The 27812-nt window shown below is 40.3% G+C and overlaps 1 protein-coding gene across 1 annotated transcript in view; it reads right to left on the bottom strand.

Annotated features, from left to right (window-relative positions):
- The window catches only part of LOC143962680 (dynein axonemal heavy chain 3-like), a 2426925-nt gene that overhangs the window by 403859 nt on the left and 1995254 nt on the right, over positions 1-27812 (bottom strand). Inside the window, exons 59-62 of the mRNA XM_077472045.1 lie at positions 24000-24171; positions 19364-19497; positions 19100-19271; positions 6283-6486 (exon numbers count right to left, since the gene is read on the bottom strand). Of these exons, the coding sequence (XP_077328171.1) occupies positions 6283-6486; positions 19100-19271; positions 19364-19497; positions 24000-24171 (682 nt within the window). The remainder of the gene's footprint in view (positions 1-6282; positions 6487-19099; positions 19272-19363; positions 19498-23999; positions 24172-27812) is intronic.

Raw genomic sequence — 27812 nt, forward strand, 5'->3', positions numbered from 1 at the left:
GCTGATTGGAGTTACAGTATGAGACAAAGGATTCTACCAGCGCTCTTGATCCATCCCAAATGATGACTATTTCATCGATGTATCGTCAGTAGTAGAAGATATTGTTGGCATAGGGGTTATCCTTTCCGGATGGAGTGGTCTTCCCAAAATCCCATCACCAGGTTGACATAGCTAGGGGCAAAATTTGCTCCCATGGCCGTGCCTTGGGTCTGTATGTAGAACTTGGCATCAAACTGGAAATAGTTATGATTGAGACAAAAAAGGGTGACATCTTTGATGAATGGGGCTTCTTTGGTGTTGATGTGTAGGTCTTGGTAGAGAAAGTGTTCCACTGCTTGGAGTTCGACTTCATGAGGAATGGAGGTGTACAGAGATGCCACATCGAGAGAAACCCACAAGTAGGTACTTTCCCAGGGATAGATCTTTAGGGTATCAAGGAGATGGATGTTGTCTTGGATATATGCCTGTAGTTTTTGGGACAGAAGTTGAAGGAAGTGGTCAACGTAGATGGAGAAATTGTTGGTTATACTTTCTATGGCCGCTACTATGGGGCACCCAGGTGGATCGACTAAGCGCTTTGGGCAGATGGTAAAAGTGCGGTGTACTATAGTTGTCCCTTAGTAAGAATTACATTTTCATGATGATGCCTTCTCTTTGTGCTCCATTAAAACTAATTGTTGAGCTTCAAGCATAAAGTAAGAGATTTTTGATTGATGTCCTTTTTTTCCCACAAATAGAGCTTTCTTTTGGTGGTATTTCATCACCTCTGTGCTTTTTATTTTTTGTGGTATAAACAAAAGAAGAGCGACAATTTTGAAAAAACACAATATCTTTTACTTTTTGCTATAATAAATATCCCACATTTTTTTTTCCAAAAAACTAATTTTTTCCTCAGTTTAGGCCAATATGTATTCTTCTACATATTTTTGGTAAAAATAAAATCACAATAAGCTTATATTGATTGGTTTGCACAAAAGTTATAGTGTCCACAAAATAGGGGATAGATTTATGACATTTTTATTATTATTTATTTTTTACTAGTAATGGTGCCAATCTGCGATTTTTATTGGGACTGCGACATTATGGCAGACACATCAGACACTTTTGACACATTTTTGGGACTATTGACATTCATACAGCGATCAGTGCTATAAAAATGCACTAACTGTAAAAATGTCACTGACAGGGAAGGAGTTAACACTAGGGGGCGATCAAGGGGTTAACGGTGTTCTCTCACTGTGTTCTAACTAAAGGGGGATGGGAATTACTAGGGGAGATGACAGATCGCTGTTCATACTTTGTATGAACACACGATCAGTCTCTTCTCCCCTGAAAGAAGCAGGATCTGTGTGTTTACACACACAGATCCCAGTTCTAGCTCTTTCACGAGCGGGTAGCATCGGTGGCGAGTTGTGGGCACCCTAGTGACCACAATAGGACACAACGTAAGGTAATGTTGATTTGCCCAGCCGAGCCCATCTGATGCAGTAAAACTGCGGCGGCTGGTCTGCAAGTGGTTAAGGTAGTCTGGTCTGTCCTGTAGGACAATACCTCCTCCCTTGTCTGCTGATTTGATAATGATATTCATATCAGTGGATAATTGTTGAAGTTCTTGTTTCTCTGGATTGGTAAGATTGGATCGGATGCCATGTTCAGGTCCCGAGGAATTGCACATACGTTGAAGGTCTGAGAGCACTACTTGATAAAAGCTCTGGATGTATGGCCCCTTGAAGTGGGTAGGGTTAAAAATGGATTTTGGATGGAGGTTGCTGTGTTGAATAGGAGGAGAGATTGGTGAGAGTTGAGTAAGGAATAGTCTATCAATACATCCTTCTTCATCAAGATCTGTATGTAAGTCCTCAAGATGAGTGGCAAACAACAAACTCATTTATTATCACACATGGACACAACAGATAAAATTACTCAGAGACTCTTTCCCCCCGCCCTTGGAAAAGAGGGCAGGTTAAACTGTCCAATGACAACAGACACACAGGTCAGGTGTGTTCAACTTCTCATCAGTAAACAGTCTTTTCAACAGGGGGGGCTGCTGGAGAAACCCCCCTCCCTCCATAGAGATAAACATCCCATAATATCCAAAGCAGACAGACACAATAGAACACTGGAATACAGCCTCACCAAAATGAGACAATATACAATATATACATATATACAAGACTGAGTCTGATTAATACAGATCAGACTGGATTTATCATTCACCTCGCAAAGAGTAGTGTTCCCTTAAAATCCAGGGCCCATAATCAGAAAGCAAGAGGCTAGCATTCAGTCCTCTCCAAAAGCCTCTGTCCTGGCTAGGTCTGTCACACATCTCCCCTTTCGGCAGGAGACTAACACAGGAGACCCCAGACGGGTTGACTCTGAAGTTAGTCCATAGTTCTAGTCCCCCAATGCCGGTATCCGCACAGTACCCCAAATAAATTGTCCCAAACATAGCATTACTTACCCAGCCAACCTTTGCCTCTCTCAGAGAACATGCCTGTCGCCGGGGAGAGGCCTGGACTGGCCCTTCTCCCTGGAGTCCTTTCAGCCACTGGAGAGAAGACAGGGTGACTGGGCTCACTCTGTCATGCCGACTGCCCAGCATCCCTGGGGTATACAAGTGGAGACTCAAGTCCCATCCACTTTTAGTAGGTGAAAATCCCCCAGTGCTTGCAAAGCATGGCTGACATCCTCCTGTCTCAGTGCTGCACCATTTTCTGGGGTTGTGTCAGTGGAGACCGAAGTCCCATCCACTAGCACAGGAACTCCCTCTTCTGTTAGTTGAGGACAGAGGCTAGCAGCACTCTGCTCTGTTGCCAGCCCTTATGCTGGGTTGCTGTGAGTGGAGACCACAGTCCCATCCCCCGATATCAGCTCAAGCTGCAGTTGTGAGGTGCAGATTGCATTCTCTCCTTGGGCCCTGATCTGCTGCTCAGAAGTGAACTCCACCTCCTCACCCTGGCCCTCCAGAACTGCCAGAGGTGTGGGGCAGAGGTCTTGGACCCTCTGTCCAGTTACCAGCACTTTATCTGGGCTGGTGTCATCATTCTGGGGCGCCGGCTGCTGCTTGACAGTGGGGCCGATCACCCCAGCTTCCTGAAGCTGTAGAGACAATGTAGGTGCTAGGCAGAGGCCAGCAGCGCTCTGCCCTGTTGCCAGTGATTCAGCTGGGAGTAGAAGCTTTACTACCTCAGCTTGTCGCTGGAGAGAGGGGCCAACTTCCCCATCTCCCTGGAACTCCAAAGCTCTATTGAAAGTGGGAAAATTCTATATAGAGAATTTTGGATTCATATATATGTGTATATAATCCAACATTTTTTTTTCAAAATATACAAGAAAAAAAAAAAATAATAATAATAATAATAATAATTTAAAAATATATAAAATAAAGGACATTATATGTATGAATGTAAATGTAAGTAGTTTATATATAACACATATAGACTAAAATGGATTTGATTGGCTAAATTAATTGGTACAGTAGGTGACCGAGATATTATGTCAATCTCGCCGCTTCTATTGGCGAGATTGACACCCTAGGAGCCCCTTACGATGTCACAGTCCCAGCATCCTCCGGGACTGTGACATCGTAAGGGGGCGGGGTCACCATGTGACATCAACCGGTGACCCCGCCCCTTGTCCCTATATAATTTGCCGCGCACCGCGTCCCTGGCATTGCGGCCAGAGAGAGCGTTGAGTCAACATCTCTAGAAGAAGAAGAACAGAAGGCGGCGGCGGCGGCGACAGAAGACCGGGCCACCGCTAGTAAAAGAGCTGGAAGATGAAGCGGAGGCCCGGCAAGAAGAACCGAAGAGGGGGACAAGACCCCCGAAGTCGGAAGAAGAGGGCGGAGACGAAGAAGAAAGCCGGGCTCCTCCGCTAGTAAAAGAGCTAGCAGAAGATAGCGGAGGAGTCCGGCGAAGACCCCCGAAGACGGAAGACCCCCAGAGCTGTGCAATAAACTATTTTAACCCTTGTGTGTTGTGTTTTTTTATACATTTTTTTCACAGGTGAATGGGTAGGGGTACATTGTACATTGTACACCAAACTCATTCACATAGGGTGGGGGGGCCGCTATCTGGGGGCCCCCTTATTAAAGGGGGCTCCCGGATTCCGATAAGCCCCCCGCCCGCAGACCCCAACAACCAACGGCCAGGGTTGCCGGGAATCCCTTGTCCTCATCAACATGGGGACAAGGTGCTTTGGGGTGGGGGGGGCGCACGGCCCCCCTTCCCCAAGGCACCCCCCCATGTTGAGGGCACACGGACTGGTACGGCTCAGGAGGGGAAGGCAGCTCGCTCGTCCCCACCCCCTTTCCTGACCGGCCGGGCTGCGTGCTCGGATAGGGGTCTGGTATGGATTTTGGGGGGACCCCACACAGTTTTTTCGGCATAGGGGATTCCCCTTAAAATCCCTACCGGACATGAGGCGATATTATCGATGCTCTCTCGCTCTCGCTGCTATAGGAAAATGACATTTTCCTATTGCAGCCAGTGTGAGAACCAGCGCAATGGGATATCGCGCTGGTTAGAGAAGCCTGTTGCCGGGAACCAGCGTGACAGTATCGTGCTGGAAACACAATATCGGCGGCACCTACTGTATATCCCCATATCTCTATATATAAATAATTTTTTTTCATCAGAATTATTTTTTTTTCTGATATAGAAGTAGATGTAGGGATGTACCAATTAATTTAGCCAATAAAATCCATTTTAGTCTATATGTGTTATATATATATATTTTAAGAGAATTTTTTAAAGATATTTTTCTATATATTTTATATTTACACATGTTGATTTTTTTGGTATTTGCACAATAGCAGTATCTCTAAGCCTCGGTACTTCTAGCATATGAAGCATTTAACAAGGGGTTAAGTCTACGGTCACTCTAGACAGCCGATTGGTCCACCTCCTAGGATCAGATGTGCTTTATATTTCACTTTGCAGGTGACTCCCGTGACTTTGACAAAGTGCAGGAGCGCAAAACATGTCAGTCACAGTCATCACGGCAACTGCCTGAGCTTCACATACCACCCGATCCTTCGGAACGGCAGCTGTCAGCCTTTCTGGCGACTTGGCCTCCTCCCCCTCCCCACCATACAGTGTTTAGCATGGGACGCTAACCTGATGTCTCTCTGGTGTATCGCTGCAGGATGCTGTTTACTGCGATTGTATTTGCTTTTTTGACATGGCGCTATCTGATTCCTGGCCATCCCAACCTGTGACCAATTCAGCTCACACTCTCTTAAAGTGGACAGTAGCCTGCTATAAGCAAATCGCCAACATACTGCAGCATGGAGCTATGCGTCTTCTATGCCCTGACTATCTGCCAACAGATCTACAGCTGAGAGTTAACCCCTTGTTTCCAGAAGGAAGGCAGTATAGTGTGTTATTGTTTTTGCTTTATTCCCACATTGGATTTTTATCTGACTGAACAATAAATGTATTCCTCACTTTTGTGTTGGACATTTATGAATTTGTTTCTGTGCTTTTTTCTGATTAAATGCTATGTTTTTAATTTAATTTATTTGGAATTTATTTGTGTTGAGTTCCATTGAGCGCTGATTTTAGGGTAGGGTGAATTGTAGGGTGACAGGTGGACAACACTCAGCGGCTCCTACGGCAGCACCGTTACATTACATTGACAGTTTACTAGACATTAGCATTATTTTCCCCAATGTGGCGATGGATTAATAAATCTGGTGCACAGGGCATTTTGGTGTGAAAGTTTATTTCAGTTTACATTTTAAAATCTAGAATGCAATGAATGTGATACTTTTGGCAGTTTTTGTTCACTTTACGTCTATAAGTTCTATTGCACTCTCTGACGTGCTATATCATTTTGTAAGGATTACTATTCAGTCAGCAGTGTAATTTCAGTATTTATTTTCATAATATTGTGATTTTCCTTTTATTTTAAAAGCAGCTTTAAAAGACTTTCTTTACAGGACAAAAAATCTGTAGTATTTAGTAAATGATCTTGATTCACTGTATTATCTGCTAAAATAAAGAGCTAGCTGTGAAAAAGCAATACTTAGTGCAACAAGCTCTGAAATCTAATTAGAAAAAAACTCCAGTCACATCCTGCCTTTACAATTGCACAGCTGTATTATTTTGACATCTACATAAATATGAGAATAATACCATTAGAAATGGGAAAACAATTCCACAGTCCAATTATAATTTCACAGCACTTCATTCATTATCTCCAATATATTTGCATTTCTACCAATTGTACTAATTCCTATAATTTCCTTGTTCAGTGGATATCAGTAGGAAAACATACTTTGACAGACACTTCAGGAAGGTAATGAGGATTTCGGAGGCGGGTGGTCATATAGAGTTTAAAATCCCTGCTGTAATGAATAACAGCTTCCCCAAGTCGGATGTATTCCACTCCATTCTGTTTAAACGTCTGTCTCAGCAGCAAAGGCTCCAAGATTGGATCAAGCTCTTCGGTGAGATTTTCTATCAGGACGGGTGTCCCGAACTAAGAAAATAAAAAAAGACATTTTAAAGGTGAGAGGAAAACAAAATGCAATCAGCCCAGGTAAATAAACAAAGAATGGTTGAATTAGTTCAGGGAAATGCTGTCAACCGTAATGTGATGCGGTTTCGAAGATACAGCCAAGACACCTTGGGAATCTGAGTGACAGATCTGTTAACCTAATAAGAAATTGCAGGGCTTTACATTATGTATTCACTTTATTCGGGTCCTGTAACTTTTCTGTTTGGTATTCCAGCTGAATCTTGGGCAGAAAAACAAAAAAACTGAAAATTCTCTATATTAAAATAGGTTATATAACCATGACTTGAATATCTGCAGAGAGCTGCTAGCTGTCAAAGTGCTTAATATGAGAGATTTGTCAGCTGTTTGCTTTATCGATTCTCCTTGAACAGAGCATTGCTGGTGGCCTTTGCTTTATTCCTGTAGAGGTCGTTTGGTTTTAAAGTACCAATATAAACTCTTGCTGTGGGAGTAATGTTAATGAGCGGAAGGTCAGCACAATCCGATGAAAGAGCTGCAATAATGCAATGACAACAGTTGGAATAAAAAAGATAAATACAATTAGAATTTAGCAAGGGTTTTTTTTCTAACAGAAAATAACAGAGATGAACCTATTACCCTTTCTAAAATGGTAAAAGTTGTGCAGGAAAAGCAGAAAAATATGTTTATATTTGAACTTATCTTGCTCTAGGAAAAAATAAAAAAAACTGAATGGCTAAGAAAGAAAACACAAGAAAGCTCAGACTGCACAGATAGAAATGATCAACATTAAACATGGTGTCCCCCATAGGTGGGTTTGGAAATTTGATGTCGCTATCACTATAACTATCTAACAATGTGGACAACAGCAGATTATCCAAAATACATACATTTTAAACTGCTCTTTAGCCTGCTATAATCAAATGGTAATATACTATATTTAAAGTGGCACTCCAACCATTCCAAGATCAGTCTGTGTCCCTCTTAGCCCTTGTACACACGGTCAGACATTCCGCCCAACAAAATCCACCGGATTTTTTCCAACGGATTTTGTCTGAAACTGGTGTTGCATACACACGGTCAGACAAAGATGTTGGAAAATCCGATCGTTCGTAACGTGATGACGTTATTTAGTTACGACGGGACTACGTTCAGGCTAGTAGCCAATAGCTTTGGTCTAGGAATTTAAACTGAGCATGCGTGGCACTTTGTCTGATCAGAATTCTCTACACACAATCGGACTCCTTCCGATCGGATCATGTTGTCAGAATTTTTTTTATATCCAGCTCTCAAATTTTGTTGGTCGGACATTCCGATGGAAAAAGTCAGATGAAGCCCACACACGGTCGGATTATCCAACAACACGGTCCGATCGGACATTTTCCATCGGAAGTTCTGACCGTGTGTACAGGGGCTAAGGAGATATAGCAAAGATTCTGCTTGCCCCTCTCCCCTTAAAACCGAATGAACACTTTTGACTAAAGTGACAAAAAAACATACCCTACATATCCTATATTATTATGACTTTATGTTGTCTTCAGGCTGTAATGTTAATATCTTAATATGGTGGATGCTTAGGGATTTTCATTTGAAAGGAAGCATTGGCTTTTTCCCACTTAATAGGAGTTGCTCATCTGTTTGTCAATATGCTATGTTCTGCATTTGAGAAATCGTAATCTATTTTTTTCTTATAGATATTTACAAGGCTTCAGTAAACATTCCTCGGCATGAAGTGAAGTGAGAATTTTATCTCAGTGGTACTAGTAAACAATCTGTGCTATAGGAAGGGAATGAATGCTGTTTGTGGAATAGAGTGGCCAAGAGCAAAGTGTACAGCATATCTACAAAAGTGGCTACATTGAGAGAAGACAATATACCTCTCAGCTCTGGTGCTAATTAGGATTAGCTTAAGGTTTGGACTGAACACATGTTTGTACAGAACCTTGGCTGTTTGAATGTTCTGATGAAGGGAAGGAGGACAGCTTGTCAGGCTGTGTGGTCCTCATAAATGGCTGGTGTTGAGTTCTGGGGGGGGCATGCCTTTATTTGTTTGCACAGGGTCTCACTTTAAAACCTGTATCACATCCAAGGGTCACATGCCTGATTAAGGGGTGCTGTGCAGCCCCAACATTTTTCTCTCTTCCACTGTGATGTGATCACTTTGCAGAAATATTTTTAACTTTGTTTAAATATCCATGGTGTGCTGGAGAAATGCACATAGATTCAAGGGTCTAGTATACATTTTGGGAGGACCCCATGTCATATTTTTTGTTGAGGTTTTCCCTCCTCAAAATCTTCACCAAATCTTAAGGGTCTGGTATACATTTTGTGGGGGAACCCATGTAACTTTTTCATTATTACATAGGGGCCCACCAAAAATCCGTACTAGGACTGAAGTATCTGGTATTGATTTTTGGGGACCCCATTTGTTTTTTTTTACATGTATAGCAAAAGTGACATAGAAAAAAGCTGTTAATTCACTTGTTCCTTCATTCTTCCTTTATTTTGCAAATAATGCAATGGTGACTCCCCCAGATATATAACAGATGCTCATACGCCTTGATTTTTGGGGGTAAATGTGAATGGGATGGTATCCATTGTCTCTTCTATTCTCAGTCTTCTTCCATTTATTCTACAAGTGAAGAAGACTGGGAGCTGGTTTCTGGAGCTTGCATTGTACAGTGTGGGCTAGTTGGAGGTAACTCAGCTTGTGTGGGCACTCAAACAGACTTACTTAGGAGTAAGAGGTGATTTCAGTGGCAAATTTCCAAAGGCCCTGTTTCACTCTTGTGATTCAGATATACAGAAGGGCCCAGCAACTGCTTGTGAGTGATGTAGTTCTGGAAACTACACTGGTCATCTAGCATATGCTTTCTGGGAATATCTATGTTACTCAAAAAGTACCCAATCTCTAGGGTTTAAGTTCAAACTTGTACTCTTAGTTTGCTTGTATTTCTCTGTCCTCTGGCATAAGGCATTATGTCTTATCATATGCAGTCAATGGGCTTTTCTTAAGATGGTCCATTTATCCTCTGTGTGTCGCAGATGACATCTGATCGATAAGATGCCAAAGGCCAAATCCACTCTCATCCAAACAGGAGCATATATGGTATCCAGTTACATCATCCTCAATGCTGTTAAAAGCATGCACATCCACAGAGGTGTGCCTAATCCAATATTGCTTCTTTTCTGGTGTCAGAGTCCCAAGCATTTCAAGGAGGGTGCTGTTGAATCTTTCAGGCTATGAGTTTCCTTAGAAGTTATAGGAAGTGGATACCCAGCAGGTATAGCAAATGTTTGATTAGCCTACACACAAAGGTTCTGCCTTGATCGGAATTCATTATTTGAGGCAGTCTATAATGAAAAAAAAAAAAATCTTCCCCAGAACTCTTCCCCAGTCAAGGCTTGTCAAAGGCATGGGCATACTAGGTGAAGTGATTCTTCACCACAAAGACATTTCCCTGGCCGCTCATATCAAGCTCCAGACATAAGAAATCAATGCACACTAATGCTATGAGGTCTTGACCTTCCTCTGTATGTAGCACAAACAAGGGTAGCAGTAATTCAGCTTCAGCCCTCATATGACCAGTAGAACCGGTCATTAATTAATCTTAAAGTCTGAATTAAAGTATATGATATTAAAGGGTGGGGTGGTAGTAAAAATGTAGTCTGACAAGGCATCATCCTGATTATTCTAAACAAAATTAAAAGTCCTTTTAAATTAGTAACCTTTGGGTCTTTTTGATGATATGTAACCATTATTCCCCATACACACGGTCGGAAATTTCGACTGAAAAAGTCTGATCGGATTATGTTGTCGGAAAGTCCAACCGTGTGTATGGGGCATTAGAGATGTATTAAAGTGGATGTAAATCAAATTCATGAAATTCGAGCTGGGCACATATATATCTGCAGTGTTTTCTTTTCAAAGTCCCATGTCCCGTAGCTTTCTCCTGCCCCATTCTTCTGTTATCAGCATGAGAACTAGTGACAAGTTCTCGGACACAGGAGATAAAAGCAGCCTGAGTTTTGTGTTAAGGAGGATGCTATAAATAGATTAGCAGAGTGCTGAATGATTCAAGGAACAGATCTGAAAGTCTCTACCTATGAGGAGAGTGGGTGTGTGCCTTGTTTCCAATCAGCTGTCTTGGCTGCATGCCCAGGCTCCACTTCAGTGCTAAACAGGAAAAGAACATCTCCTAACATGATCTGAACTTTTTAAAGAATTCAGAAAGCTCAAGACAGCAGATATGCATGTAAAACTTATGTAGGGGGATTTGTTTCATCCCTGTGTATCATCTGAGGCTGTTCACTTCACTGGGTATATGTGAGCGTTTACATTCACTTTAAGTCTGACCTCATCATTGAGTCACAGTATCAGTATCTTGAAACTGTGGGATGCAAGTTATGGTCTAGGTAAGCCTAGTATCACTCACCTGCATGTAAGGAGTCATTACATGTTGAAATGGCATGTATACATAAAGTTCCTTTATGCCATTCTAGATAGACCTTATTGGTATGGAAGGACTGAGATGTTCTCCCATGGGCTGACAGGTGCAATTTGACTGACACAGCCACACAAGTTTTATTTTTCCTTCTATATATATGTGCTAAAGGGTAAGAGATTTATCATGCTAATGTATAGCTAAGTATGTACGTTTGATCTCACACACATGGGGTGATGCATATACTGTAAATATATTATTTATACGGCTAATTTTGGTTGTTTTCTTTTTTTTTCTTGTAAAATAGTTTTTACTGCTTGTGTATTCCTTTTTTTTTCAAAAACCTCTGTTGGTCCTGATGAAACTGTGAATACGCGAAATGCGTAGATCTCTTTCAAGGACATACATCATACATTTGGATATTTGCATTTTCCTACTGTTTTATCATGATTTTAAATCTACATGTGAATAAAAATTATGCTTTTTATTATACACCTTCTATATGTGGTTGATATTGTTCTTTCTAGTGGTCCCCAATGGTACATTTAAAAGTCCCATTTACTTGGCCCAGTTTTGTTAACATAAAAGTCTGGTCTCAGGTGATCATGTTCATCTTGTAAGGCTGTCATCATTGTTCTGTTCTTTTCAGAAAGGAACAGTTCCCACTTGTCTTTAGTATTCTTCAAGGTGAACTGTCAGTAGACCAACCAAGCATGAAGCTGCAACAGATCTAACTCTAACTATGAACCAAATTGCCCACTTCAGAGAGTGTTAGCAAAAGGTACAGATGACAGCTCTCCAGGTCATTCAAAGATAGATGACCTACCCTGTTTCCCCTAAAATAAGACCTAGCGTGATTGTCGGTGTTGGCTGCAATATAAGCCCTACCACCCAAATAAGCCCTACTCTGTTTCCTCAAAAATAAGCCCTACCCTGAAAAGAAGACCTACAAGGACTTTAACTAGGCCTTATTTGGGGTAGGGCTTTTATTGCAGCTATCACCGACAATCACACTAGGTCTTATTTTAGGGGAAACAGGGTAAGGGTTCTTCTGCTTAGTTTTCATTAAAGTGTTCTTGATGAGTGTAGGTAAGCCTTTATCTCTTTCTTTAGTCAAATTACAGTACAGCTTTTAATACATCAGCAGTGATCCAATCCAGCCCTTGTCACTTCACTGATCTAACGCTCAGCCCCTTGACACAGGGCTTAGATCCCTTCCAATGTCAGTTAGATCCACTCTTCCTAAGAAGCCACAGTAGCATGCATCCCCATTTTTGACTCCTGAACGGTACTCCAAACGGAAGTTATATAAAAGACAGGGCAGCTAATCATGAATGACTTGGGGCATCCATCTTGGCAGTCGCACGTATAATTATGAGATAGTTTGTATCTGATTGTCCTCTAACTGTGCACTACAAAGTCTTTCAACACATCTACTACCACTCACTTTAGGCCCAGAAACTTTATCTCGTGGGTGGGGTAATTCTTTTCAGCAGGAATGAGGTCCCATCTCAGATGTCTGTCTGTGTTCTTGATATACATTGTAACATCCCCCCCAGTTCTCTGCTGGCTTCTACATTTTGTAAGGCCAATCTGGGGCAACATAGAATAAGACAGGGGTATGGTCAAACTCCTGCTTCATCTGGAAAAAAGGCCTGTTGACACTGGCCAGACCATCCCTCTTGTATGGAATTTTTGACAGGCCCAATCAGGAGTCATTGAGTCATCTTCTGTCTTCAAGAGCTCATTGAATGGTTGGGCTATGTTAACAGACCCATCCATGAACAACCTATAATAGGAAAAAAAATCCAAAAACTGACATCGGTTTGGTAACATTTCAGGGTTTTGGCTAAGAGGTGATGGCTTCTAGCTTCTTGGGATCAGTTGCCAATCCCTCCAAGGATATGACAGGCTTCAGCCCTTATTTGTGATGATGTTTCAGTACTCTCCTGAAATCTATCAGGTCATCTAGGTACAACACCTCAGTCAGATTCATGTCTCCCATTGTCCCCTCTATCAGAGCTTGAAAAGCCACAGGGACTCCAGTTATGCTTTCCTGCTGAACTCATAAAAACCAACGGGCAGATAAAAGCAATATTCTCTCTATATTTGGGGTGCATATAAATCTAATGGTACCTATCCCTCAAGTCCCACACCCTGAACCACTTGACCCCAGATCAGACCCCAGTGGTGTACTGATCAAGAACAATTCTCTTTTTGAAGGGATGATAGTTGATACACAATCTGATGGACCCATCCATCTTCTGGAAAACCACTTTAGAAAAAGCATAGGAAATTCTAGACCAATGTTTTTAAACTGGAGTTTGAATAGCCATTCACGGTGCATTCATAGCTGCCTAGCAGTGGCTTTAATATATCTCCTGCAACTTGGCAGAGAGATCATGTGTTAGGTGTGGAGATGAAGGGTAGGAAATACTAGTTGGAGAAGGTGCTACACTCTCCCCTTCATCCAATGGGTGGGCCCAAGTCCCTGGTTTTCAGGTAACAGGTGACCTCTTTGGTCTACTCCAAAATGGCCACCAATTCCCATGTAACCCAGATTGGGGTATTCATTGGGTAGAACTGCTTTGCTGGAATCACACCTTTGCCTACATCCACCAAAACAGATGGTGAGATGGGGTGGCTACATTCACTTGCCCCATCAGAATTTGGCCCTGAAATATCTTAGGGAAGTCAGTGGGATTCTCCCTCAGGCCTGTAACAATACTTTCCTCAGACTAATTTGGAGATTACCCTTTGAATCATTTTCAAGGATGATGTAAGGGGCCGGTTGATCCCAGCTCAATTGGACTGATCCACAGAGACAAGTCTCTTATCCTAGCCGTAGGACTTTTTCTCTAGCCTCTATAGCCTTCACACTCAGCTGGGGCCTTCTGCTTTCTTATCAAGGGTTGGTACACTGATCGCAGGATAGGGTGCACTTCCTCCAATGCAGAGTCACTTTCTGAGATAAGAGGTCTTAGGAGTCACCTTACCAGGTCTGTATTCATCCCCATTGTTAAATAACTCTTGGTGGAGCAGAGGGGCAAAGAACACATCATGGCAAATGTATTGAAGGTTCCTGGTTGTCTGATGGGGTTCAAACACATACTTAACTGGGAGACACCAATCATATCTCTCAGTTCTGATTAGGCATGTGCAATATGTTTCATTCTGAATTAATTTTTAGACTAAATTAGACAAATTGTTAATTTGAAAAACCACAGCTTCCTTTATAATCCAAGCTGTCCTGGGGACCTTCTTGTGACCATGGCTTCAGGTAAGTAAAATGGGCATTTGGATAGATATTTTTTTTCATACCAGCAGTTGATTAGAGAAGGGTGGGATGGAGGGGGTGTAAATGTGGAAGGTTGCTAATATCCTGGAGTTGGGTCCTAAGCTTTCATTAAGCCCTTGCTTATTCTGGGTCTCCAGAATGTCTCACTTATCCAATGCCTGTTTAGCTTGCTACATCACATATATTTTTCAAAAACCTCTTCACCAGGAGACACTGGCTGACTTCCTGAGCAGAGTCTCAATCACTGGTAACCAGACCCAGTGTAAGAAGGGCTGCTCAAGGTCCAGAACTGCAATGAATTTAGGTTCTATTTTGGCTATGGCCATTGGTGCAGGGATTATTTTTGTCAATGCTGCCTGACTTGTATGCTCAGGATTGTTAGTTGGCATTCTGGTTTGAACGTGGCAAGCTTCAACATTGCTGATCAACTGTAGACTGGCTCCCTGAAAACAGGCAGGGATGCCTCTTCTCCACTCCAACAATGCATACGTGTGGAAGGTGGCCTTATCCACTTTGGTATCCAACCTGAAAACTCTGCTCTCAGGTGCCGGGGTCAACACTGCTTTAGAACTGTTTTTCAGGCAGTGTTGACCCTTAAAATACCAAGGGCTAACAGTGTAAACAGACACACATTGCTAAAGGTCAATCCAGATGTTTAGGCAGCTCCATGCATCAACATGCTCTCTCTTCCATCTCTCCTCCATCCAGTGGATATGACCAAAGTTTTCAGCTGACAGGTGATCTGTTCAATACTTGTTCTACTCCAAAATGGCCACCACTGCCCATGCACTGTCTACACTGCAGAAAGGGAGCAATAAATTGCAAAAAGGGGAAACATTCTGCAGATAATTTGAAGGTGCCACATGCTACAATACTAACTCTAACGGGTATACTTATTACTATAATGCTATTATACACCCAGCTAGAAAACTATAATGTTTCAAAAACACACACATTTAGTAAGAAGTTCAATATCTTTGCATCCCTAAATCCAAAGTCACAAACTATATTTACTTTCAGTCATGTATTACTCTGTAGTTGGCAAACATCTTGACATACAGCTGGGATCTTAGCGAAAACATCCAACTGTTAAAATTAAGCTACTAATCTACAATGGATGGTTTGCATTCTCAGTGTAAAACTGTTAACAAAACCCCCACAAGGCTGCGATTCGCCTGTTTTGCTTCTTGGTGAAGTGAAACGGACTTGAAAGGAAAATAAAAACTGTGTCAGTCTCACTCTGTGCCAACTGACCCCATGGGATGAAACAGACAGATTTCCTGCTCTGGAGGGTCTTTCTTGAGAGTTTTTTTATTTCTAAAAACCTCAAGGCAGTCTTGCTCAACCATGTAGAAATAACAATTCTACCTACATAAAGGAGACGGCACAATGAGCAGGCTTTCACTTTAGCCCAGTCTATGTGAACTCTCCTCTGTTTCTTTTTTAACTTTAGACTGCATTGTACTTCAAAATACAATACTACAAGGTTATGATGATAAAAAAAAATATTGGAAAAACTGACTTTATTTAGGAAGCCTTGAACACAGAACAATTTTCTTATAGTGACTCTTATTAATTGTCAATTGTTTATTCTTAGAAAATCTATAAGCAAAAATAAATAGTTTTATAAAAAAATACTGTCAGGACATTTTTATATCTAATTGTGAGATGGAAGTACACATGGAAGCAGGCCAGACACCGGTTTGCATTGCTCCTGTCCTTTCTGTCATATTCAGACCTATATCCAGTCAAAGATTAGGGTGGGCACCAAATGTATTTAACAAATACCTTGGCACTATTAACCAAAATGTATATATTTTTGAGGTTTAATAACACTATAATAAGATTTGATAAATGAGAGTTCTTGACCGTGAGTGAAAGCTTCTACACAAAAGACATTTATTGGTAAACAGTAAACAGGTCTAAATCTAACAACCAGTAATCCATTTGGTTACAGATAAAGAAAAATTATTAAGCAAGCTCTAACATAGTACCATATATGGATATTTAGAAAGAAAAGACACGTAGATAATTGTCAGGGTTATATTCCATAATTACTATTGTGAGGGCCCCATTCTGGTATCTCATGTTCCAAAACTTCTCATTTCTTCTCCCTCAAAGTATCTGGACTCAAATAGGTCTCTCCTACATTGGTTTGCATGGGGCCATCCTGATTGGTGGGCCTTTCTATTCTATCTATTCTAAACTAGCTCATCTCTACAGGATTGGATTATTCCCAATTCACTCTAGTTACCATAAGCCAGTCCCCTTTAAGTCAAATCCATTTTCGAGGGAAAATTAAGTATGCCCATTTTGCAAGCTTTTTGAAGGGAAAATTCTGTATTCATGAAAAGATCGCCAACCTCATTGCATATCTATAATAGTGCAAGTATAATGGTAAATGGTGCTACCTATATAATGAAAGGTGACAGACCCTGTTAACAGACTTGTTAGGTGCCAAGTGCCTCTATAGTGACTAATAAAAGTGCATATACCAATAGTGCAACCCTAATAAATTACCAATGTGCATATACCAGTGGTGAAAACCAAATAGGCAAATAACTAAAAGTAGCTATGAATGTCCCAGTGCAGTTAAATAATCAACTTCTGTGATCTGTTCTCCTTTAAATGTGGGAAGTAAAATTGTGTGCTTCCACCAATCACCTCAGTGCTCACAGAACACTCTCTTCACTCCTATATAACAAGAGCCTTAAAATAGGGTTCCAGTTATATGGTCTGGTTATCCTTCCACGGGGAATCCTCCTCTTTTATCTCCCTGTTGGGTGCTTGGTTAGAGGGTCTTAGCTCCTTCTGAGTTTTCACTAGCCTCATTCATTCATATGTTAGGATAGAAAAAACATAATGCCTCTGCTTCAACCACCCCCTACACGTTACGTCACGCCACGTGATTTCCTCAGGGTAACCTATATTGATGCACTTGAGATTAGTGGTATATGTATTTATTTTATGTTTGATGTGTATATTGAATACTGTATTTATTGGCGTATAACACTCACTTTTTCACCATGAAAATTGGGTGCAAATAGCGTGTGCGTGTTATACGCCAATATTAAATAAATAATAAATAAATAATAAAATGTAAATTTTTTCCCTGAAACTTCCCTCTTAAAATGAAGGTGCGTGTTATATACCTGTGCGTGTTATACGCCGATAAATACGGTATTTGTTTTTTAAGTGCACTTCTCACATTTATTCACATAACAGACTGTGCAACACCATTTACAATTGAACTACTATATATACAGTATCTAGTGTGTATGTGTAAACACATTAGGTGTTGCAGCAATCTTTTCTTTGCACCTTTGTTTGTACCATTATTGATTATTTCAACAATTATCTACAATTTATTACATCACTAACACTACCAGGTAGGATAACACTTAAAGTGATACTAAAGTCTTGTATTTAAACAAAAATAATAAACATGTTATACTTACTTGCACTGTGAAATGGTTTTGCACAGAGCAGTCCTGATACTCCTCTTCTTGGGTCTCTCACTGGCTCCCCTGGCCCCTCCCTCCTGTCGAGTGCCCCCACAGCAAGAAGCTTACTATGGGGGCACCCAAGCCAAGTTGCAGCTCCACATGCCCATTCAGACACGGAGCAGTGGTTCGGGCCACCACCCCCTCTCTCCCTTAAATGGCTAACTAATATTTATTGAAAGCAGAAGGAGCCAATGGTGCCGCTGCTGTGTCTGAGCCATTCAGGAGGTAGAGTTCTGGATGACCGAGTCACTCAAGCACATCGCTGGATAGAGATGGGGCTTAGGTAAGTATGGGGCTGAGGGGGGCTGCTGCACACAGAAGGTTTTTTATCTTAGTGCATAGAATGCATTAAGATAAAAAACCCTCTGCCTTTACAACCACTTAAAATTTTATGCTACTCACACCATTCCACATTTGTGTATGTGACCAAACCCAATTGAATGATACGGTTTAATGATTCAGTCTATGATATACTCTATTACACAGCACATATTTTGGGTTTATATTGTATAAATCAGGGTTAGCTGAGATTGAGCAGCCTGTAGGGGCTAGTGATTGTCTGTTGTCTCAATTCACATACCAAATACTATAATACTGAAAACCACATACCAAATACTAAAACACATTTAAATAATTAAAAAGGCAAATAAGCAGAAAAATATAGGTGTATATCTAGCATGGCTTAAAGTGTACCATGTAACTTAGGGTTTAAATGAACCATCATCTCTATAAATTACCAGTGTTTAGCACTTTAGCACTTGGACAGTTCAGCCGCACTTAAGTCTAACACACCTACTAATGTTTAGTGCAGAAACATTTTTAAAATCTCATAATGCAAAAGACAAACCACATCTTGTAATATTATTTATGGGTAGAAAATGAAAAAAGCACTCCCATTCAAATTAGATGATTAAAATGGTCACATCAGTTATATGTTATTTTGTTGTTCCCTGTGTTACATTTTCATTATAAAGATAATAATATAGAAAATATGATTAATTAAAATAGATATTCAAAGAATACCTAATATAAAACAGCGCAAAGCAGTAAGGCAGAAACTGATTTCATTTCAAAACATGACAAACAGGCCAGTGCTGTACCGTTCATACAGCCAATTGTTCATAACATTTTCAGAATTATCTGAATAGGCAGAAAGCCATGCAATGAGTGGTGAACAGGTGCCTTGGGGTCATAAATCATAATAAAGTGCTCGACAAGATGACAGAGACTAACAAGGTAATTATAACTTAAACACTGTAACGTGTAAAGAATTAACTACACTTTCTCTATGCTCTTCAGATTTGTCTTTTAATCTCCTCACAGATATTCAGGTTTGAGCAAGGAAAAATCATTTACATTCTCAGTACCTGTATACTGTTACCAACAGTTCGAAAATAGTCTGCGTCTGTTGCTTTACAGATTTGGATTTTATTGATTTTTTCCATGTTTTTAATCCATTTGTTTGCCTGGCCTTGAGGGTCAACCATAAGAGGCCATCGCTGAGCTGATGTCACAATAATGGCATTTTCTATGGAAAAACTGAGACAGATCTTAGTCATACACGTTCTTCTTTTTTCATATTTATCCTGTCTTTACCCAAAATTTGTTGTACAACAAAATAGCTGACATACTTGTCTTTTGGCAGCCCATGAAATTGCCATTCCATTATTTTCACAGGATCTCCTAAGGTGCTTGAGAGTGCAAATTCATCAGACACAGGAATGCGTTTGTCTCTACACAATTTGAACCATCTTTTTAATATTTCCTTAAGGCAAAAAGAAATGAATACTATTTAGTGACAGGAAAATATGATTTTGATGAATAATTAGAGTTTTTCTATTTTTTTTTCCTACATGTGTATTTTTGTAGACTTATTTATTTTTCTAAACTGGACAGTTTAAGCCACGAGTAAATTATCTTTTTATTTTATTTTTTACTTTTATCTCCTCCTAGTTTTCCTTATCCCCCTCCACTCATGTCATTCTCCCACTACACTTTTCCTGGCCTCTCTCTTTTTACTCAAAAGTCACAGATTGCATTGCATGAACAGACACAAATAAACTGCCTCCTGGAATTTCATTATTCCTTTTAGCTAAAGCTGAATATGTTATTGGTCTGTCTACATTTGTCCATTTGGTCTTCTTGGTCCATTTGCATTCTCTCACCTTGAGAAGAGATTTTTACAACTTACCTTACCTCTTACTGCCTAATGCCTGAAGTTGAACGTACCAGTGTTCCTGCTAGAATTCTCAACCTAAAATATATCAGCTTCATAAATCTATATTCTATATTTTAGCTTTTTAGAATCTATATTCTAAATCTATAAATTGAGCGACAACATTAATAAGTTGACGTTGACTTGACAAAAGTATTCTTGAATCTCAAAGCTTGAAAAAACAGTATGTGGCAGTGGCAAGGATTTTGACACATATATTCCTTTGAGCTGCTGGCTTATGTTGCTTTTAAGAGTTTATTAGTGATTAGCAACCCAAAAGGCCACGTTTGAGTTACAACTTTGGTGAGGCCTCTTGAACTTTTTACTTCCCAAACATTACATGGTGTAATTGTATTAATTGTAAGTAATTTGCCTTTCTACCGAGACCCACAACAAGTCAGGAGGGAATGTGTCATCACACACAACCTCTCATATTATTACTGTGTAATGGCACCTGGTCATATATGCCTGCCTGGAAATTCCCCAAACTTTCCTATCTGGATAAATAGCTTTTTTTTCTTACTCATGTACATTCACAAAACTTGCAACACCTAAACTACGCGAGAGAAGCGTCTCCATGAAGCTTGCCCCCCTTCATATTCGTATTCAGTGCCTAAATAATCTGCAGTGTTTTAAAGACTGGTTTCCATACAGGCAGTGTGTTAATGCTTGCCAATTGGCGATGCTAACTGTCAGTAACCACTTTACTTGACTGGGGGGATTTTTCTGTGACTAGTTCTAAAATATTACACATATTTGTATTTTTTATTTGCTGCTGTTCATGGACAAATATTAACATTTTATATTCTTACATAGGTAAGGTATTAGGCATAATTTCTGCCACTTACTGGCAGTAATGCAAATATTTTTATTTATAACCTGCTTCTGTTGGTGAACAAGTACCATGAGATATGCTATTTTCTATGACAATGAAAGTTTGCAGCACAAAAAAATCTCACAATATAATTGTAATATTTACAGCAACGTAGTTAATTCAAGATCATGTAATTTGTTTGATTAAAAACACAGGTCTGAAGTTAAAGTGGTACTAAACCCATGACTCTGCATTGACTATATCTGGTCTCCCACAGAACATAGAAATGCAATAGTTTTAGTAAATATAAACTGCTCAATACCCTTTTTTCATCAGAAGCTAGAGCAGTCTTGTAACTTCTATTTCTGGTTAAATCTTGTAGGAGGACTTTTGATTCTGCTCTGACTGTCCTACAAGTCTGCAGGACCCCTGACCCTCTGTCTGCATAGTGCTGATTGGCCCTGTGCTGATCACATGCACTCTCCCAAGAAAAAAAAACTCTCTAGCAATACACACCAAACTGAGCATGTGCAGCTTTTCCTCTAGCCTCTGTTCTATCAGGAGATGGTTTGGGGACTGTGGAAGAAGGGAGGAACAGAGAAGACAGGATCAAGCAGCCTTTTTACACAATGCAGAGGATTAACCCCTTAGGTTCCACAGTGAGTATAACAAGCATGCTTTACTGCATTTACAGACTTAGTTTACTGTTGTGGAATTATTAACACATTAAAGAGTAAAACCATGGCTGTTACCCAGGTTGCTCTCCTGATCTGGACTATAAATATGTCTTCCTCTATCCATCTTCATTAGATAAGTGGAGGAAAATATGTTTAGAGTAGATATCTTGAAAGGAAAATAGCCTGTTTTATGCTTTCATTTAAGGTGTCAAGGACATTGCTTTCCTGGCAAGATCTGTATGTATTTTCTGCACTTGGTAAAAATGTTCTTAGCCTAAAAAATTAAAACAAATTCAGCCACCACATTTAAGCACCAATAAGCTACAATATTTTACATTTTCTTGGATTTAGATATCCTTTAAAGTGTAATTTCACCTTTACATAAAATCTTAACCTTATACTGGACCCCCTCCCCATCCCCCACGGACCCACTGTATCTGAAGCCAGAAATCACTTGTTTGGAGACATTGGGGCGCTGCTTCACCAGTCCGGGGAATTGAAATCCCCGCGGCTTTCTCTCTTCTTCTCCCCCACTGACAGGATGGCGCAGACCAATTAGAATGCCTCCTATACGTACCTTTACGAGGTACGTTTAGGAGATTAAGGAGACTCTTGAACTATGGAAGCTATGCAAGGCAAGCAAAGGGCAATGACTAGTCACTAGTATTATCTATAGATTGCTTGTAGATGGCCTTTTTCCAGTGACTGAGATGGTCAAATTTGGTAAAGGCGGGCTTTGACTTCTAACTTTAGAGCCCCCCTATTACCTGGATATCTTATGACTGGTGGGGGAATATTTACATAAAAAAAATACCCAGATTACCGGAATAAACAAATTGGAATCTGAGTTTTCCCTTCAATAAGAAGTGCAGTGGGTAGCACAGCATTGACATTATCATGTCTCACTCAAACTCTCAGGAGACTAGTAGTCAGAGGCTCAGTGTGTTAGACAGTAATTTCACATCACAGATATATAGCCTTGAAGTGTTACTAAACCCAAACAGTAAAATCGTTCTGTATATGCAGTAAAGCATGCTTGTTATACTCACTGTGGAACCTAAGAGGTCAGTCCTCTGCATTGTGTAAAAAGGCTGTTTGATCCTGTATGCACAGATCCTTCCCTTCTTGTACTGCCCCCAAAACATGTCCGAATAAGACAGAGTTACTGGAGTCAGGCTGCACATGCTCCGTTTGATGTGTATTGCTAAAGAGATTTTTTTTTTCTTGGGAGAGTGCATGTGACCAGCACAGGGCCAATCAGAACTGTCCAGACGGAGGGTCAGGGGTCCTGTATCCTGATAGGACAGTCAGTACAGTATGAAAACTTCTCCTACAAGCTTTAACCAGACATTGATAGTAGTCCCAAGACTGCTATATATTGCTGATTAGAAAAAAGTATTTAGCAGTATATATTTACTAAAATACTTGCATTTCCATGTTTGGTGTACTGTGTGAGACCAGATATAGTGAATGCAGGCTCCTGGGTTTAGTAACACTTTAAGACTGTAAGCACAGGAATACCTAGGCACAGAAAGCCCAAAGCTATTTTTCAAGAGGAATTGAAGAGAAAGGTAAATCTTTCAGGTTAGATTGAGAATGCCTCTATTGTATGTGCTTGGAAAAGGTATTTTGTATCTTGCATATATTTAAAGTTACACAAAAGTAGAGCCTAAATAAATTAGGTACAATTCACTTAAACTGCAATAACCACTTAAAATGTTCTTAAACCCATGTCCATATACAATCATACTATAATTCGTTTTCCATCTTTAAACTGTGTGCCTAGTGTTTACTGCCAGCTCATTTCCTGCTTGATAAAGCATGATGATTTTGTTTTTTATCAAAGCTTTCCAGATAGAACAGCTACTGCTACAATATGAAAAATGAATCAAATGTACTGATGTAAATTAAACAAACTAACCTCCTTAAAACATAATACAATATTATTTACCATGAAAATGAGAAAATGCTATCTCTAATCAAAAATGATGTATTGACAGGGGTAATGATCTTTGCAGTGAATGAAATCTTTTTTTTTTTTTTTTTCATTTTCTAAACCATTCATATAAAAGGACTAATAGTGTATAAGTGGTTGATATAGATTAAAAAATCCTAAATCATCTACAATAGTTTTATTGTATGGGCCATAGGTAGATGTATAGATGATTTGTTGTAACACACTCATACTATTTATAAGAAAATCAACAAACATGTCAAAACAACATATCAAAATTAATGCTTTTACAGTTCATTATATAAAGCTATCTAGTGTACGTTTTACAACTGAGAACCAGCAATGGGGGTTCAGTATAATAGGGCTAATTAAAATAGGAAAACCAGTTTGAAAGAATGATAACTATTTTACTCAAACCAAACAGTCACTGTTATTTGATTTGCGCTATACAAGCAACTACATAACAGTCAGTTGCTATGGGAAATACCAAAAAAAAATTCTAAATAAATTGTCTAAAGTGTGTGAAACAGCAGCCATTAGTTGTTAAATCGTTTTTGGGAAATGATAGACAACCAAATATGAATAAACAGTTCCTAATACTACATACCTGTCTAAATTCTGAAGTAAATGAACCCAAATAGGCCACAATACCAGCACTTAGCAACATATCTCCAACAATGTTCTGGTACGTGTCTCCCATTTGTGTAGCTATGCTTCTCCACCGCTGTTTTTCTCCACCAAGTCCATTAATTAGCTTTTCTGCTCGGTCCAGCTTCAACCTTAAATGATTAACAAATATGTTGTGAAAATGACTCTTACTGCATTATGAACACTTCTGTAACAGCATGGGTATTTTCGTCTTAATCGCATTGCCGTACAAAGGTTTCTATCCAGCTGGTATTTTTGTACAAGAGCCAGTTGACAGGATAATTTACTGGAAATGATTAGGTTAGGGTTTTCAGATTCAGCAAGTACTGTACATGTAGCTTAATTTATAGCTTGAATCTGGTTCTTTAGTTACATACAATTACATTTTCCTAGTTACGGAAAATAGTATACTAGAAATCTAATACTATATTTTAAGTTTGATAAATATATACCGTATTTATTGGCGTACAACACACACTTTTCTACCCTAAAAATACAGGGTAAACCGTGCCTGCATGTTATACACTGATATCTTTTTTGCCAACAGGAGGCGGGGATCAGGCAGTCCTCCCAGGTGCCACCACTGTCCCACCTCTCCTGGCCCTGGGACAGTGCTGTCAGTAAACTTTAAAGTTCAGAAAACATTACTGCCAGTCCTTTGTCATATACCGCTCCTCCTGTGTCACTCTCAATGTAAATTTAAGTCTCTGAATCCCTCAATTAATGCTGCTCATTGTGGTTGCTCTCCTCCTCCTGCTCCGTCTGCTCCTCGTGTGTAGCTTTTGGAGGGGGAGAGTGGTGATGTGACCATCAATGAAAGAGAAGAGAGTGGCCACATGACCGGGTTCGGCTTTAATGGAGGTATTTAGAAGCTTTGATTTACAATGAGAGTGGCACAGGAAGAGCGGTGTATGAGAAGGGGCTAGCAGGCTGATAGTGTGAAGTTTTCTCAACTTTAGAGTATGCTTTCAGCGCTGTCCCAGGAGACTGGGGGTCTCCTGGGAGTGTAGGGGGGTCTTTATGATGAAAGGGGGCTGTGTGTTGGGCAGGGGTCCAGGGATCTGTGAATTATGCAGGGGGTCTGTGTAAAGTTTTTTTCCTGAAACTTCCCTCTTAAAGTTAAGGTGCATGTTACATGCCTGTGCGTGTTATACACAGATAAATACAGGTATATATACCAAATATATCCCATATAAAAGTAAGAAACAAAAGCCTGTCAACACAGACCTTAGAAGTTTAAAAGCATGCAGGTATCTCAGCCATATTGATACAATTTTGTAAGGCCTTTTGGATTGGGCAGGTGCTTTCAGGGGCAGGCCCAAGAACTTACAGGTCCTGTAAAACACCATAATAAAGTAGACTGGGGCAGGAAAAGGGGCAGCTTTCGGTACGCTCAAATTTTGAATGACAATTACTCAGTCATGCAACACTGTACCTATATGGATTTTTTGTCCTTTTTTCACACAAATAGAGCTTTCTTTTGGTAGTTTTAAATCACCTCCGGGTTTTTTTTTTTTTTGCTCTATAAAAGAAAATAATGCATAATGCATTTTTCTTAGCTTCCATTATAAAATTTTGCTAATTAGTAATTTTTCTTCATAAATGGGCAACATTTATACTGCTCCTGCTCTTTGGTAAAAATAACCCAAATCAGTGTATATTTGGTCTTTGTGAAAGTTATAGAGTCCACAAGCTATGGTGCCAATCTATGAAAATTGATCACACCTGAAGTACAAGAAAGTGCAAATACCCCCAAATGACCCCTTTTTGGAAATTAAACATTCCAAGGTATTTAGTAAGAGGCATGGCGAGTTTTTTGAAGTTGTAATTTTTTCCCACAATTCTTTGCAAATTAAGATTTAATTTCTTTTTTTTTCCACAAAATTGTTATATTAGCAGGTTATTTCTCACACACAGCATATGCATAGCACAAATTACACCCCAAATCACATTCTATTACTCCTCGTGAGTATGTCGATACACAGCATGGCCACATACAGAGGTGCGACGTGCAGGGAGCACCATCAGACATTCTTGAAGCATAAATTAAACATATCATTTCTTGACTACCTCTTAAACTTTTGAAGGCCCTGGAGCACCAGGACAACGGAAACGCCCCAAAAAATACACCATTTTGGAAAGAAAAGAACCCAACGTATAATCTATGAGGCATAGTGAGTCTTTTGAACATGTCACTTTTTTCTGCAAGTTTCTGGAAAATGCGTAAAGAAAATGAAAATTCATTTTGTTTTACTCAAAGTTGTCGATTTATACAATATTTCTAACACATAGCATGTACATACCAAAAATTATACCCCAAAATGGATTCTCCTACTCCTCCTGAGTATGGTGATACCACATTTGGGAGACTTTTACACAGCCTGGCCACATGGGGAGACCCAACATGCAGGGAGCGCCATCAGGCGTTCTGGGGCATAAAAGTCAAATCTAATTTGACTACCTATTACACTTTTGTGAGGCACTCTAGTGGCATTGATGTGGCATGGATGAGCATGAATGGAGATGGATGAGCTGTGGATGGGGATGGCTGAGTATGGATGGGATGACTGAGCATGAATGAGTATGGCTGGGAACGGATTGGTATGGCTGAGTACGGCCAGGTACGGGCGAGTACGGCTTGGTACGGATAAGATGGCTGGGTACGGCTGGGTATGGCTGAGTATGGCTGAGTATGGATGGGGTTGCATGGGATGACTGAGCATGGATGGATGGGGGAGTATTGCTGAGTATGGATGGATGGATGAGCATGGATGAGTATTGCTGATTAGGGATGGATGGCTGAGCATGGATGAGTATTGATGAGTATGGATGGCTGGCTGAGTATGGATGGATGGATGAGTATTGGTGAGTATGGATGGATGGATGAGTATTGCTGATTATGGATGGGTGGCTGAGCATGGATGAGTATTGCTGAGTATGGATGGCTGAGCATGGATGGATGGCTGGCTGGCTGAGCATGGATGGCTGGCTGTTTATGGATGGAGGGATGGCAAGCCGAGTATGAATGGATGGCTGAGTATGGATGGATGGATAGCTGGCTGAATGGCTGGAGTGGGCAGTGCACATCCAGCCCACAGAGCTGCAGCACCATCTGATCTCTCTGTACCGATCTGTACACTGAGGGGAGAGAGGAACCTGACGTGACGGCGGTTTGTTTACAAGTGATCGCTCCGTCATTTGACGGAATGATCACGTTGTAAACAGCCACTGTCATCAGCCATTTACCAAGATCCATGATGCGCCGGGTCCAGAGGACCTGGCATTCACAGATGTTCATGGGGGCGTGCCCCTGGAGGTGCGCGGGAGCAAGACTATGGGGGGACGTCAATGTAAGCCCTCCCAGAGTTATCAAGCCATGCTGTAGCCGTCATTCAGCTATAGCACGGTCGTTAAGCAGTTAAACACTCTTTTCTATACACATAAAGCTGTGAAAAAGCATGTGACCAACATTAAAGGATTATACAGATTGATACTAACAGAGACTTACTTTTACTAAAATCTACAAAAAAAAAGAAAAGAAAACATTTCGGACTAGCAGATTTGAACCCTGTGTGCAAGATTGCAGGAAATATATTTAAAAAATTGACCCATCTTGATCTGGGAGTAAAAATCATAACTTTCAACACTTTTACATGCTTTGCACATGATCCTAATCCTGTATCACTTTTTCAAATATTATAGTATAAGGTATTGACAATAGTTTCTAATGTTTGAAGAAGCTCAGTACCATAGCTCAACATGGTCAAACTGA

This window comes from Lithobates pipiens, unplaced genomic scaffold (assembly GCF_037356315.1).
Source record: "Lithobates pipiens isolate NorthernLeopardFrog02 unplaced genomic scaffold, aLitPip1_a1.2 Scaffold_8, whole genome shotgun sequence".
In the NCBI taxonomy this organism is placed as follows: Eukaryota; Metazoa; Chordata; class Amphibia; order Anura; family Ranidae; genus Lithobates; species Lithobates pipiens.